Raw genomic sequence first — 16207 nt, forward strand, 5'->3', positions numbered from 1 at the left:
AGCTCAGATAGTTTCAGTGTTGTGTAATTTCTGAACTTTTTTAGTCCTTGCCGCCCAGGGCTGTCAGCTTCCACATCCCATGTGTCTGCATCACATGGTAAAAGATTACCTTGGGGCCAAAAAAGAGATGGAGAGCTTTCCAGCTGACGATCCACTGACTTACTGGGTCATGAGAATAGAACCCTGGCCAGAACTTGCCCAGTATGCTATTGAGTTGTTGGGCTGCCCTGCATCCAGTGTGCTTTCAAAACGGGCATTCAGTGCTGCAGGAGGTTTTGTTACCGATCATAGAACGCGTCTGTCCACAGACTCCGTGGACCGTTTGACATTTATAAAAATTAATCAGTCCTGGATTACCAGCTATGAAACCCCTGATGCCGATGTCATTCTGGGTTGTGGAGTCTCTGCAAGACTTTGAGGCTGCCTAGCTTTGTGGCTGTTCAATCATTTTATCTGGAAGAATGTTTTGGGTATAGGTTTCATGGGCACAATTAACACCCAGAGGGCAATTTTTCTGCACCTGTTTGACAGGTGCATACCATTGCAATTTTTTTGCCTTCATCAAGAGCACCTCTATAGGGTTACAGTGGGAAGGTGCCCCCGACACCCAAAGAGTAATTTTTCTGCACCTGTTTTTCAGGTGTATATCATTGCAATTTTTTACAGCAGGGCCAGTTCTTGCTTTCATCAAGAGTACCTCATCATGACTTTATCCAATCATGGCTCATTCCCGCCCCACAGTATAAAAGTGTTCTTTCAATGGCAGCCAATTTCAGTGTGATTTCAGAATGGAGAGAGATAGAACAGATCTCTGTTCAGTGCTATTAGTTACAGTGGGAAGGTGCCCCACTGTAACCTCTATAGGGTTACGGTGGGAAGGCGCCACCGACACCCAAAGACCAATTTTTACGCACCTGTTACTTCTATCCAAAGTCAAAGTGACACCAGAATGTATCCAAAAAATCTCTAATTTTGTTCCCAGTGCACTACATTGTGGCCTCATCATACACACTGGCTCCCCAGCTGTTGCTGAGCAAAATGAAGACAGCTCGTAGGGAAAATGTCATTTTTTTTTGGCTTTATAAATGCAATTATTGCTGCAGCAGATTCTAGACATGGTACAGATCTGCCACTTTACAGGTAGACTAAGGGGACCCCCAGGCACTATATTGGAAGGAATTTTTCATTTTTATGCTTTCACTTTAAAAACAAAAAAATCACTGCTCATTTAAAAATGACGTTTTTCACAAAAACATTTTTTATTGATACATGTCCCCCAGGGCAAGACCTGGACCCCTATAACCATTGTATGCCCAATTACTTGCATATAAGCCTTTAAAATGGGCACTTTTGAGTTTTGACGTTCGGGTCCCATTGACTTTAATGGGGTTCGTTATTCGGGTCCGAACTTTTGCGGTGTAAAGCTGAGAGAACAGTTGAACTTTGCGTTAGGAAATGATAAATACTGTTGCCATAGGAGACAGCAAACCTGCGTGTGCAGAAGTGGCACCTTGCTGGGGCCTTACCCTGTACATCTGTCTTCCTATTGAAGTCTCAGAGTCTGCCTATTGAAATTGCAACCACTTAAGGGTGTCCTGGCCCTAACCCTCTTTTCCTTTCAAAATATAAAAAGGACTATTAAAATAAATAAAGCCTCTTTTGCATCCAAGAAGTGTCTGGCGCTCAATGACTTTTACCACTTTTGCACCCACTATGCCTCACAACCCACTACATATTGAAGGATGTTAGCTATCTCTGGCTTGGAAAGTTCTCATTAGACTGGAAGAGGTTAGAGATTCTGCTACATTTCTAACAAGTTAGGAGGCACATTGCCTATTAAGAAAAAGACTGCAGGCACACCACGCACTTGATATATGTGATTTTTTTTTCTGCACTTTTAATTGCGATATTTTATGTTGGTGACAGGGTCTCATTAACAAAGCAAGATGTCATGCAGAGGTGGCCGACCAGAAATAAACTTTTAATGACATCACCACACCCATTAATTATTAGAGCTAATAAAAAAAATATGATAATTTAGCAGACAGTCAACTCAGCACAATAAATCTTTGGACTTTGATGAAATTGACCTCATGTCTAAGAGTAACTGAGCATTAAAATATATAAAAAAATGAGAAGTGCAAACATGAACAAATAGGGGTGCTTTCACACTGAAAATTAGCGCTGAAGCGCCGCTCGTTTTAGCGGCGCTTTTGCACCACTTTTCGGCCACTAGCGGGATGCTTTTTTAACCCCAAAAAAGGGTTAAAAACTCCTGTTTTGCGGCGCTTTCAACACGCTTTTCAGGCGCTTTGAAAGTGCTGCCCATTCATTCTAATGTGCAGGGGCGGTTTGCGAGCACTAAATACAACGCTCCCAAACTACCCCAAAGATGCTGCTTGCAGGACTTTTCGGAATGTCTGGTAAGTGCGCTGCCCGAGCGTGAAAAGTCACACTGGAGCAGAGATTCTTTCAGCTTTGCAGGGGCAGGCCCAAAGGTGGTTCACCCCACGCCAGCTGGAGCCAGGAATGGTGGTGTGCAATAATGGCACTAACCTCCTTTCCGCCCTTAGACAGGGAAAGCTGACACATGTGCCATGCCTGACACATGTTCTCAATTTGGTGGTGCAGTGTTTCTTAAACAGGTACCCAGGGTTGGAAGATCTGCTAAAGTAGGCCAGAAGAGTCTGTAGATATTTCAGGCGGACATAAACAGCCCATACACAGTGCTCGGTTGGCTGAAATTCAACGGGAATTCCACCTACACATAAACCGCCTGATTTGGGACATGTCTACCAGGGCGAACTCAACTTTGGCAATGCTGCAGCGGCTGCACATGCAGCAGAGGGCCATCAACGAGTATTTGTGTGAGTATGGCACAACGACAGGCTAATGCCTGCTGATAAAGGATGTATATGCTGTACTGTCACCATTTGAGGAGGCGACAAGGATGGTGAGCCGTGACAATGCATTCATCAGTGACACAATCTCTGTTGTGTTCCTGTTTGAGCAGACTCTGCATGGCATTATGGACAGGGCACTCGCCACAGAGCAGCAGGAGGAAGAGAAGGACTTCCTTTCTCCTCAAGGCCTGCTTTATGCAGACATCATTCTTGCGACCCCACAGAACACCAAGAGGAGGAGGATTCTAGCTGTTTTGGAGGCACTGAAGCAGAGGAAGATGTACGTCAAACCTTAACAGATGCATTTCCATCCCCAGAACCCTTGGGAGTAGTACGTGGCTGGGAGGACGCAGTTCCAGATACTGTTATCCTCAGTGACCCCGAAGACTTCTTATCTTCTTGCTTCTCATGCCTCCACAAACTTGCGGTGCATGGGCTCCCTCATTCTTTAAAGCCTGCAAAGGATGCAAAGGATCATTACTGGTTGGCAACCCTTCTTGACCACTGTTACAAGGGGAAAGCCTCAGAACTTATCTGTCCTCACAGAGGAGAGGATGAAATATCTTAAGGACACCTTAAAGAGGAGTTTATGTAATGCCTTTCCAGACTCTGCTAGGTTACAGTCTCATGGAAAGGCTAGTTTTGAGGCTTCTGTTGATCAAGAAAGAAGTGGTGGAGAAGGGGGCCACCTAAGTGATGCATTTCAAAATGTTTTTAGTTCTCGGCGCCCAGGGCTGTCAGCTTCCACATCTCATTGGCAGTGTCTGTATCATATGGTGGGAGATTATCTAGAGGCGAAACCAGAAATGAAGAGCTTTCCAGTTGACGATCCACTGGGTTACTGGGTCATGAGAAACAGATCACTGGCCAGAACTTGCCCAGTATGCAATTGAGCTACTGGGCTGCCCTGCATCCAGCGTGCTTTTTGAATGGGCATGCAGTGCTGCCGTAGGTTTTGTGACAGATTAAAGAGCACGGCTGTCCACAGACTCCATTGACTGGCTGACATTTATAAAAAGGAATCATTCCTGGATTAGCAGCAGCTATCAAGCCGATGTCGCAGATTGATAGAAAATATATATACTTTGCGCCAAACTAAATTTGTGTGATAAATGTGAACTACTAAAAATAAATAATAAAAAAGCTGCTCCCCTGACTAAGGGTAGGTGTGCTACTTTAGGTACTAGTGAAATTGGGTGTACGGGGCACTCAATTTATCAAAATACAATTCCAAGCCCAAACATTCATTCCTCTTGGAATGAATGTTGAATGGGACATAAACTCTTTTATTAATAATAGTTGAGATTTTTATTTTTTATTCTTTACTTCTATTAATGTTTAGATCATTGTGCGATATTCATTTATTATCGTCCTTGTACCACTTTTTCGATTCTGGTGTTACATATTTAATATTGTCTCTGTATTAGGTTTTTCTTTTTATTTGTGGGTGTAATGCTGTATTTTCGCCACAAGATGTCTCCATCTCTCGGGTCCCTTCCGTGTCCCCCTTTTTTTCAGTTTAAACACTGATATAGCCCTTCTGCTCAAAAAAACGCTTTTTAACGATATGCTTTATATTTCTATTTTGTTAGTTTTAACAGTAGTAATTCATCTTTGAAAACCGGTGTATTGCTGTGTCCCTTGTTACCAGAATGTGATCAATTTCCGGCCTGTGGAACGCATTCTATTTCCGTCATCCTAGCCTGGGTCCGTCCCCTATAAATACCACTCCCACACGTTCTAAACCACGTCCATGATGACGCATCCTTATGTCGAAACATCGGGTGGAGCTAAAGGATGTGTGTGTGACGTGGGATGCTGACTGGAGACACGACGGCCATCTTTTTGGTTTGAAACGATGATTGTTTCCATATGCTTGGTAGTTCATTCATCAATGTGAGTGTACCAGCTTTTTAAATTATTTTTAATAATTTTATTTATTTGGATGTCTGCGCAATGAGCCCTGTTTTCTCTTGTACCTTCATTTGGATGCTGGAGTGATCCAGTGAAGTTTATAATTAGAAGCAGTCTTTGGAGTCATTTTATCCGTGTGGAGAGGAATAGGCTAGACTGTCAGTGGAGTGGATTGATCGATGCAGAGGAACTGCTGGGGCCATTAATTCAATTTATATTGTGTGTACCCTACACACTGACGATAAGTGTCAGCTGGTTTGGGTGCTGGTGGTGGCTTGCCTGTCTGCTCTATCTGGTTCTGGATGAAGATCTTCAGTTTGATCGTCTTTCCAGTTTCTTTTATTATAGATGGACTTTATTATTCATTTTTTTAGCGCTACACCTTCATTTTTAGAAAATATATATACTTCGCGCCAAACTACTAAAAATAAATAATAAAAAAGCTGCTCCCCTGACTAAGGTAGGAGTGCTACTTTAGGTGCTAGTGAAATTGGGTGTAGGGGGCACACAATTTATCAAAATACAATTCAACTGTGCAAAATTGGGTGGTCAAATACCTAAGAAGCCACACTTAGATAATCATAATAAAGTGCAAAGTGCAACACATAAATTACATATAGAATGATTTGAGTAAAACATAAGATGGAACAATGTAAAAATTGCAAAGATTTGATGATCAATCAAAGTCCCAACAATTATATCTCTTCTGTGTTGAAAATTCTTCTAAACAATGACAATAGTAGATAATTCTTCTCCAGCTGAGAGAAATACACCCAAAGTGCTCCATAAGTGGGCTCTGCTTACCAGATGGCGGTGACCCCTTTAGTTAAAAAACAGGTCAAAAGCGCTTTGGCAAGATAACGCTTGCTGCAATGGTGGAGACTGTAGATGCAAACAACCCCTCCTCCGCAAAGATCATAGATGGTATATGTGAAAAAAATGTATAAAGGAACCAATAGTGTAATCCTGTTTATTTTAAAAAGGTGATAAAATACAATGCCAAATGGCTGCTTACATTGTTGGTGCCTTAGCCCGGCACTGGGGCTGTTAGCGTGTCGGGTAATCGAATGGTGCCTCGCGGCTCACCCTTGTAGCTGGCGTGCGTTCCACCGTCCAGCATGGAACAACCAAAGGGACCAGAAGTAACGTGACCATGACTCGCCTCGACGTATGTTTCGTAGTATTTACATCATCAGGACGTGTTATTGGTCACTAAAGGGCATGTGTTTATATAGTGTGAAACCGTACCACCCTTGGGAGAGAAAAATTAAAAAGTTAACAGCCACAGTGCCGGTTTACATCAGTCATCAAAGAACAATCTCACGCAGAGCTAGGCAACTAAATCTAGTACCATATAAAAACGATAATCACCGTATATACTCGAGTATAAGCCGAGTTTTTCCAGCACATTTTTTTGAGCTGAAAACGCCCCCCTCGGCTTATACTCGAGTGAGGCACAGTGAGGCATGCAAATGGGCACAGTGAGGCTGCAGGTGGGCATTGTTGACCCTCTTTTCCACTTACAGTAGCTGCTGCATTTCTCACTCTAGGCTTATACTCGAGTCGATACGTTTTCCCAGTTTTTTGTGGTAAAATTAGGTGCCTCGGCTTATAATCGGGTCGGCTTATACTCAAGTATATATGGTTACATAGTTACATAGTAGGTGAGGTTGAAAAAAGTCCATCAAGTCCAACCTATGTGTGTGATTATGTGTCAGTATTACATTACATATCCCTGTATATTGCGGTCATTCAGGTGATTATCGAATAGTTTCTTGAAGCTATCAATGCTCCCCGCTGAGACCACCGCCTGTGGAAGGGAATTCCACATCCTTGCCGCTCTTACAGTAAAGAACCCTCTACGTAGTTTAAGTTTAAACCTCTTTTCTTCTAATTGTAATGAGTGGCCACGAGTCTTATTAAACTCTCTTCTGCGAAAAAGTTTTATCCCTATTGTGGGGTCACCAGTACAGTATTTGTAAATTGAAATCATATCCCCTCTCAAGCGTCTCTTCACCAGAGAGAATAAGTTCAGTGCTCGCAACCTTTCCTCATAACTAAGATCCTCCAGACCCTTTATTAGCTTTGTTGCCCTTCTTTGTACTCGCTCCATTTCCAGTACGTCCCTCCTGAGGACTGGTGCCCAGAACTGGACAGCATACTCCAGGTGCGGGCGGAACAGAGTCTTGTAGAGCGGGAGAATTATCGTTTTATCTCTGCAGTTGATCCCCCTTTTAATGCATGCCAATATTCTGTTTGCTTTATTAGCAGCAGCTTGGCATTGCATGCCATTGCTGAGCCTATCATCCACTAGGACCCCCAGGTCCTTTTCCATCCTAGATTCCCCCAGAGGTTCTCCCCCCAGTGTATAGATTGCATTCATATTTTTGCCACCCAAATGCATTATTTTACATTTTTCTACATTGAACCTCATTTGCCATGTAGTCGCCCACCCCATTAATTTGTTCAGGTCTTTTTGCAAGATTTCCACATCCTGCGGAGAAGTTATTGCCCTGCTTAGCTTAGTATCGTCTGCAAATACAGAGATTGAACTGTTTATCCCATCCTCCAGGTCATTTATGAACAAATTAAATAGGATTGGTCCCAGCACAGAACCCTGGGGAACCCCACTACCCACCCCTGACCATTCTGAGTACTCCCCATTTATCACCACCCTCTGAACACGCCCTTGTAGCCAGTTTTCAATCCATGTACTCACCCTATGGTCCATGCCAACGCACCTTATTTTGTACAGTACACGTTTATGGGGAACTGTGTCAAATGCTTTTGCAAAATCCAGATACACCACGTCTACGGGCCTTCCTTTATCTAGATGGCAACTCACCTCCTCATAGAAGGTTAATAGATTGGTTTGGCAAGAACGATTCTTCATGAATCCATGCTGATTACTGCTAATGATATCATTCTTATTACTAAAATCTTGTATATAGTCCCTTATCATCCCCTCCAAGAGTTTACATACTATTGATGTTAGGCTAACTGGTCTGTAATTCCCAGGGATGTTTTTTGGGCCCTTTTTAAATATTGGTGCTACATTGGCTTTTCTCCAATCAGCTGGTACCATTCCAGTCAATAGACTGTCTGTAAAAATTAGGAACAACGGTCTGGCAATCACCTGACTGAGTTCCCTAAGTACCCTCGGATGCAAGCCATCTGGTCCCGGTGATTTATTAATGTTAAGTTTCTCAAGTCTAATTTTAATTCCGTCCTCTGTTAACCATGTAGGTGCTTCCTGTGTTGTGTCATGAGGATAAACACTGCAGTTTTGGTTACTGAAGCCCCCCGATTCACTCGTGAAGACTGAGGAGAAGAATAAATTCAATACCTTTGCCATCTCCCCATCCTTTGTAACCAGATGTCCTTCCTCATTCTTTATGGGGCCAATATGGTCTGTCCTCCCTTTTTTACTGTTTACATACTTAAAGAATTTCTTGGGATTTTTTTTGCTCTCCTCCGCTATGTGTCTTTCATGTTCTATCTTAGCCATCCTAATTGCACCCTTACATTTCTTATTGCATTCTTTATAAATTCTGAATGCTGTGGATGATCCCTCAACCTTGTATTTTTTGAAGGCCTTCTCCTTTGCTTTTATATGCATTTTTACATTGGAGTTAAGCCATCCAGGATGTTTGTTCGCTCTTTTAAATTTATTACCCAATGGGATACATTGGCTAATGCCCTTATTTAATATGCTCTTAAAGCAAACCCATCTCTCCTCCGTATTCTTTGTTCCTAATATTTTATCCCAATTTATGCCTTTTAGCAAGGTTTGTAGTTTAGGGAAGTTGGCTCTTTTGAAATTCAGTGTCTTTGTGTTCCCTTCATGTCTCCTATTTGTGTGATTTATACTGAAACTAATTGACCTGTGATCGCTGTTACCTAAATTGCCCCGTATTTCCACATCTGTTATCAGGTCTGTATTGTTGGTAATCAGTAGATCTAGTAATGTTTTATTTCTAGTTGGTGCGTCTACCATCTGACCCATAAAATTGTCCTGCAAGACACTAATATATGGTAATATAATAAAAATAACAATTAAAATTTGGGCAGCATTGGCGTGAAGCAATGCACATTCCAACACTATATTTGATCATACGGTTTATTAATACAATGGGTATAATTAACCACTTCAGCCCCGGACCATTATGCTGCCTAAGGACCAGAGGTCTTTTTCCAATTTGGCACTGCGTCGCTTTAACTGCTAATTGCGCGGTCATGCAATGCTGTACCCAAACAAAATTTGCATCCTTTTCTTCCCACAAATAGAGCTTTCTTTTGATGGTATTTGATCACCTCTGCGGTTTTTATTTTTTGCGCTATAAACGGAAAAAGACTGAAAATTTTGAAAAAAAATTATATTTTCTACTTTTTGTTATAAAAAAAATCCAATAAACTCAATTTTAGTCATACATTTAGGCCAAAATGTATTCGGCCACATGTCTTTGGTAAAAAAAATGTCAATAAGCGTATATTTATTGGTTTGCGCAAAAGTTATAGCGTCTACAAACTAGGGTACATTTTCTGGAATTTACACAGCTTTTAGTTTATGACTGCCTATGTCATTTCTTGAGGTGCTAAAATGGCAGGGCAGTACAAACCCCCCCAAATGACCCCATTTTGGAAAGTAGACACCCCAAGGAAATTGCTCAGAGGCATGTTGAACCCATTGAATATTTATTTTTTTTGTCCCAAGTGATTGAATAATGACAAAAAAAAAAAAATATTTACAAAAAGTTGTCGCTAAATGATATATTGCTCACACAGGCCATGGGCCTATGTGGAATTGCACCCCAAAATACATTCAGCTTCTTCTCCTGAGTACGGGGATACCACATGTGTGGGACTTTTTGGGAGCCTAGCCGCGTACGGGGCCCCGAAAACCAATCACCGCCTTCAGGATTTCTAAGGGCGTAAATTTTTGATTTCACTCCTCACCACCTATCACAGTTTTGAAGGCCATAAAATGCCCAGATGGCACAACCCCCCCCCCAAATGACCCCATTTTGGAAAGTAGACACCCCAAGCTATTTGCTGAGAGGCATGTCGATTCCATGGAATATTTTATATTTTGACACAAGTTGCGGGAAAGTGACACATTTTTTTTTTTTTTTGCACAAAGTTGTCACTAAATGATATATTGCTCACACAGGCCATGGGCATATGTGGAATTGCACCCCAAAATACGTTTAGCTGCTTCTCCTGAGTATGGGGATACCACATGTGTGGGACTTTTTGGGAGCCTAGCCGCGTACGGGGCCCCGAAAACCAATCACCGCCTTCAGGATTTCTAAGGGTGTAAATTTTTGATTTCACTCTTCACTGCCTATCACAGTTTCGGAGGCCATGGAATGCCCAGGTGGCACAAAACCCCCCCAAATGACCCCATTTTGGAAAGTAGACACCCCAAGCTATTTGCTGAGGGACATGGTGAGTATTTTTCAGCTCTCATTTGTTTTTGAAAATGAGGAAAGACGAGAAAAAACATATTTTTTTTTTATTTTTTCAATTTTCAAAACTTTGTGACAAAAAGTGAGGTCTGCAAAATACTCACTATACCTCTCAGCAAATAGCTTGGGGTGTCTACTTTCCAAAATGGGGTCATTTGGGGGGGTTTTGTGCCACCTGGGCATTCCATGGCCTCCGAAACTGGCCCCGTACGCGGCTAGGCTCCCAAAAAGTCTCACACATGTGGTATCCCCGTACTCAGGAGAAGTAGCAGAATGTATTTTGGGGTGTAATTTCACATATTCCCATGGCATGTTTGAGCAATATATCATTTAGTGACAACTTTGTGCAAAAAAAAAAATAAATAAATAATTTGTCTCTTTCCCGCAACTTGTGTCACAATATAAAATATTGCATGGACTCGACATGACTCTCAGCAAATAGCTTGGGGTGTCTACTTTCTAAAATGGGGTCATTTGGGAGGGGGGTTGAACTGTCCTGGCATTTTATGCACAACATTTAGAAGCTTATGTCACACATCACCCACTCTTCTAACCACTTGAAGACAAAGCCCTTTCTGCCACTTTTTGTTCACATGAAAAAAAATTTTTTTTTTGCAAGAAAATTACTTTGAACCAACAAACATTATATATTTTTTCAAAGCAAATGCCCTACAGATTAAAATGGTGGGAGTTTCATTTTTTTTTTCACACAGTATTTGCACAGCGATTTTTCAAACGCATTTTTTGGGGAAAAAACACACTTTTAAATTTTAATGCACTAAAACACACTATATTGCCCAAATGTTTGATGAAATAAAAAAGATGATCTTAGGCCGAGTACATGGATACCAAACATGACATGCTTTACAATTGCGCACAAACGTGCAGTGGCAACAAAATAAATACATTTTTAAAAGCCTTTAAAAGCCTTTACAGGTTACCACTTTAGATTTACAGAGGAGGTCTACTGCTAAAATTACTGCCCTCGATCTGACCTTCGCGGTGATACCTCACATGCATGGTGCAATTGCTGTTTACATTTGACGACAGACCGCCGCTTGCGTTCGCCTTAGCGCGAGAGCAGGGGGCGACAGGGTTGCTTTTTTTTTTTTTTTTTTTCTTTATTATTTTTTTGCTTTTTTATCTTATTTTTAAACTGTTCCTTTCATTTTTTTTAAATCATTTTTATTGTTATCTCAGGGAATGTAAATATCCCCTATGATAGCAATAGGTAATGACAGGTACTCTTTTTTGAAAAAATTGGGGTCTATTAGACCCTAGATCTCTCCTCTGCCCTCAAAGCATCTGACCACACCAAGATCGGTGTGATAAAATGCTTTCCCAATTTCCCAATGGCGCTGTTTACATCCGGCGAAATCCAAGTCATGAAATGCTCGTAGCTTCCGGTTTCTTAGGCCATAGAGATGTTTGGAGCCACTATGGTCTCTGATCAGCTCTATGGTCAGCTGATTGAATCACCGGCTGCATTCTCAGGTTCCCTGTTGAGACAGGAGAGCCAGAGAAAAACACGGAAGACGGTGGGGGGGGGGGCATTCCCTCCCACGGCTTGTAAAAGCAGTCTAGAGGCTAATTAGCCGCTAGGATTGCTTTTACATGAAAGCCGACCGCTGGCTGAAAAGAATGATACCAAGATGATACCTAAACCTGCAGGCATCATTCTGGTATAACCACTCAAATTCGTGAATGGCGTACCTGAAGACAAAAAAATGGTTAACAATAAAACACAGTAAACGGTAAAGTATAAAAAATTGCATACCTGAAAAACAAACATGATAAAACATAATAACAATAAAACATTGCAGAATAGAATACAGTAAAATAGAGCAGAGCAATAGAGAGAGAGAATAGAGAGAGAGAGAATAATAAAACGACAACTATTTTTTTTTATTTTATATATATATATATATATATATATATATATATATATATATATATATATATATATATATATATATATATATATATATTTTTTTTTTTACACTTTTTTTGTAACTAACTTTTATAACTGTAACCGGTTCCAGGTTCGGGTCTCTCAAAATGCGATGGCATCTTGGGAGACCCTGTGAAAGTTTGCCTAGTTTGTACAATGCTGTACCCTACGCTAATACTCAACTATTGTATGGTAGCGTTCAAAACATTCACCAATGCAAAGACCAGGATTGTCAAGACAGGAGGGACAATAATAGCGGGTGTCACGCCTATATCCGCGCTTGCTGCAGACACGACATCTTTTTTGGGGGGGTTCGTTGGGTAGGGGTACTCGGGAGGACATAAAGAAAATGCCTCTCATGCAGCCGACTGCATTTGGTTGGGGATGTGAATGGGGGAAGTACGGGTGCTGCAGAAGCGGTGGATTCCCAATTATTAGGATTGGCGAATACAGCAGGAAGGGCACTATGGGCACGACGGGCCTATGTTTGTCTTCTTCTTGGTGGCAGCGGGACACTACTTGTGCTTGCCACCTCACCAGCTTGAACTGCACTTATGGGACTCGCCACGTCACCCAGTGTTACTGCAGTGCTGGTTTGACTACGACTGGGGTGTACTAGGCCGCTGGCGCTTGCTAGTTTACCAAAACGCTACCAAAAAAACTGTTAGCGATCGCAGGGATCAGGCCTGACTCTGTGAACGCTGCAGTTATGCATTTAGTGTTTTGTAAGTGACAGTGATCGATCGATACTGCACTTGGGTGGGCTGGGCCGGGCGGAGGGGCAAAACGCAGGTGCTAGCAGGTATCTGGGCTGATCCCGCTAACACTGCGTTTTTGGGAACCCTAAACTGCTGGGGACGCTAGTATAGATCTGATCGGATCAGATATAGTGTACGGTGCGTGCGTGGGTGTTAGCGGTACTGGCGCTAATCTGACGCTGCTTGGGGCGACGCATATCACCGCTGGGCGATCAGGGGGCTAAACCTTTATTCGGTAATAAACGGCGGGTGCCCTGACACTATAAAAAATAAATGAACTAACCAGCGTCACCCGTAATGGTTATACGGTGATCAGTGGTGAAAGGGTTAACTAGGGGGCAATCAAGGGGTTAAAACATTTATTAGATAGTATATGGGGGTCCCTGTCGCTATAAAACGCTGACGGCGAACCTAAATATTTACGTCCCTAACTAGCGTCACCAGTGACACTAATACAGCGATCAGAAAAATTATCGCTTAGCGACACTGGCGACGGGGGGTGATCAAGGGGTTAAAACTTTTTAAGGGGGGGTTGGGGGGGTACCCTAGACCTAAAGGGGGCTAACCCTAATAGGGCGTACACACGGTCGGACTTTGTTCGGACATTCCGACAACAAAATCCATGGATTTTTTCCGACGGATGTTGGCTCAAACTTGTCTTGCATACACACGGTCACACAAAGTTGTCGGAAAATCCGATCGTTCTTAACGCGGTGACGTAAAACACGTACGTCGGGACTATAAACGGGGCAGTGGCCAATAGCTTTCATCTCTTTATTTATTCTGAACATGCGTGGCACTTTGTCCGTCGGATTTGTGTACACACGATCAGGATTTCCGACAACGGATTTTGTTGTCGGAAAATTTTATCTCCTGCTCTCCAACTTTCCGACAACACGCTCCGATCGGACATTTTCCATCGGAAAATCCGACCGTGTGTACGGGGCATAACTGTCCTAACACAGTAACTGTCACAAACTGACACCATGCAGTAATCAGAAAAAAAAAAAACAAAAAACAAAAAACCTGCTTGGTGTCAGTGTGACAGGGAGGGGTGATTAGGGGGTGATTGGGGGGCGATCGGGGGTGTTTTGTGTGCCTGGCATGTTCTACTGTATGTGTGTGTGTTGTGCATTCACATAGATGTCTTCTCTCCTCGGCGCCGGAACGGAAAATACCGAGCCGAGGAGAGATGACATCATTTCCTTTGCTGCTGTTTAGCATACAGCAGCAAAGGAAGATTATCATTGGCCGGCGGCGATCGCGAGGGGGGGCCACGAACGGATGGCCTCCCCCTCACCTCCGATCGCCGGGGGACAAAAGAGGACCGCCTCGGGCACCGGCCCCCCACCCGCGGGAGGCAGATCACGTAGATCTACGTGATTTTGCCTGCCCGTGCCGCCTTGCCGACGTATATCGGCGTGAGACGATCCTTAAGTGGTTAAAATGTGTAATCAAATAAATTTTATTTAGAGGAAAATAGATGAAATAAATATTTAATGAAAAGAATATTTAATAAAAAAGGGGGAAGTAATCAGTGGCGTCTCCAGCTTTCATATTTAGGGGGGGCACATGGGGGGGGCATGGACAAAAGTAGGGGGACAACTATAAAATGCAATTTTATATATATATATATATATATATATATATATATATATATATATATATATATATATATATATATCCTGGGGCCCTTTACTACGATCCCACAATGGGCCCTTTCACATGTTCTGCAGTGAGCTCCCTTCCTACTGTATTGGGGCCCCCCAGGGTGGCAGAAAGCAATAGATATATGTCACCAGCATACCAAGAAAATATAAGGGTCCAAAGCAGTGGGAGAACTATCAGGGTTGCAAAGGTTGTCTTGCCACCGGGCCCTGGTGTTCTGCCACTGTGGGGTTCCCCAGCCTCCTCTTGCTGTCCCTGCTATTGACAGCGCTGGTCTGGCATCTCTTGGAATTTACAGGGTGGTTCTCCTGTCCTAAGGACAGGAGAAATCAGTCAGTTTTTTCAGTAACTGAGAGTCCTGGTGGAGTCCTTCCTGCAAATCGCTCTTCTCCCTGCCAATAAGGATGCAGGGGAAGGAGCAGATCGGGCGGCCATGGTTGTGTGAGCGCTCGCATTATGCAGTGTCAGCGAGCAGAGGGAGGGGGGAGGAATCACCCGCAGGAGCTGACTGGGGACGCTCTCCCTCTCAATAGAGACTGTGTTACTCCAGCAGTGGCCCGAGTGTTTTTTAGTTGGGGGGGGCACATGGTGGGGCACAGCATAATGTTGGGGGGGTCAGGGCCCCCTCTGCCCCCCCCCCCCCCCAGGGACACCATTGGAAGTAATTGAGACATTAAATACCAAAATGGATATGTTAGTAACTCTTGATGGTAATTAGTGTTCAAAAACATATATTAATCATTGGCCAGAAAGCAATTTAGGTCCAATTCAATAAGTGGCTGCATGCTTCTCAATCTATACAGCCACTGGGTTTCATTTTGAGAGACTGGTCTAGTTAAATGTGTACCCCTCCAATGTTTGGAGATTTTGTCAATCCCATAGAATGTTAATAATTGGGGATCACTGTTGTGATATCGCCGAAAGTATTTGGATACAATGTGGTTTAGAAAATCTTTTTTGATGTTGGCAAGGTGTTCATTAATTCTGACCCTCAATTGACGTGTGGTTCTACACACATATTGGAGTGGGCAAGGACACTCCAACACATACCCTGTTTCCCCGAAAATAAGACTTGGCGTGATTGTCGGTGATGGCTGCAATATAAGCCCTACCCCCCAAATAAGTCCTTGTAGGTCTTATTTTTAGGGTAGGGCTTATTTTCGGGGAAACAGGGTAGGGCTTATTTGGGGGGTAGGGCTTATATTGCAGAAATCACCGACAATCACGCTAGGTCTTATTTTCGGGGGAATCGGTAGGTTACGTGGTCAGAATTGCATGTAATTAGCGGTTTGATGGCAAATTCTTGTTGTGTTATTGTAGAGTGAAAATTTCTGATTTTTTTTGTCTGTTCTCTTGGTGGTCCGGCATGCCTTGCACCTCGTGCAATAATGGAAGCCTGAACCATCAAGAAATGTTGAGGGTTTTTTTGGAGGGTCAGGAACATTGGGAGCAATGAAGTTTCTCAACCCTGGAGCTCTCCGGTAAATGAATTGAGGTCTTTGGGGTAAGGTTTGTTGGAGATCCTTATCTTTAAAGAGAATGGGC

General features: G+C 42.9%; 1 protein-coding gene across 1 annotated transcript in view; it reads left to right on the forward strand.

Annotated features, from left to right (window-relative positions):
• Positions 1-4672: 4672 nt before the first annotated feature.
• Positions 4673-16207, forward strand: part of LOC141148509 (sulfotransferase 1C1-like) — a 31871-nt gene continuing 20336 nt past the window's right edge. The window contains exon 1 of the mRNA XM_073636035.1: positions 4673-4799. Coding sequence (XP_073492136.1) covers positions 4776-4799 — 24 coding nt within the window. The 5' untranslated portion in view covers positions 4673-4775. The remainder of the gene's footprint in view (positions 4800-16207) is intronic.

The sequence above is a fragment of the Aquarana catesbeiana genome, linkage group LG06 (genome assembly GCF_042186555.1).
Source record: "Aquarana catesbeiana isolate 2022-GZ linkage group LG06, ASM4218655v1, whole genome shotgun sequence".
NCBI classification, from domain to species: Eukaryota; Metazoa; Chordata; class Amphibia; order Anura; family Ranidae; genus Aquarana; species Aquarana catesbeiana.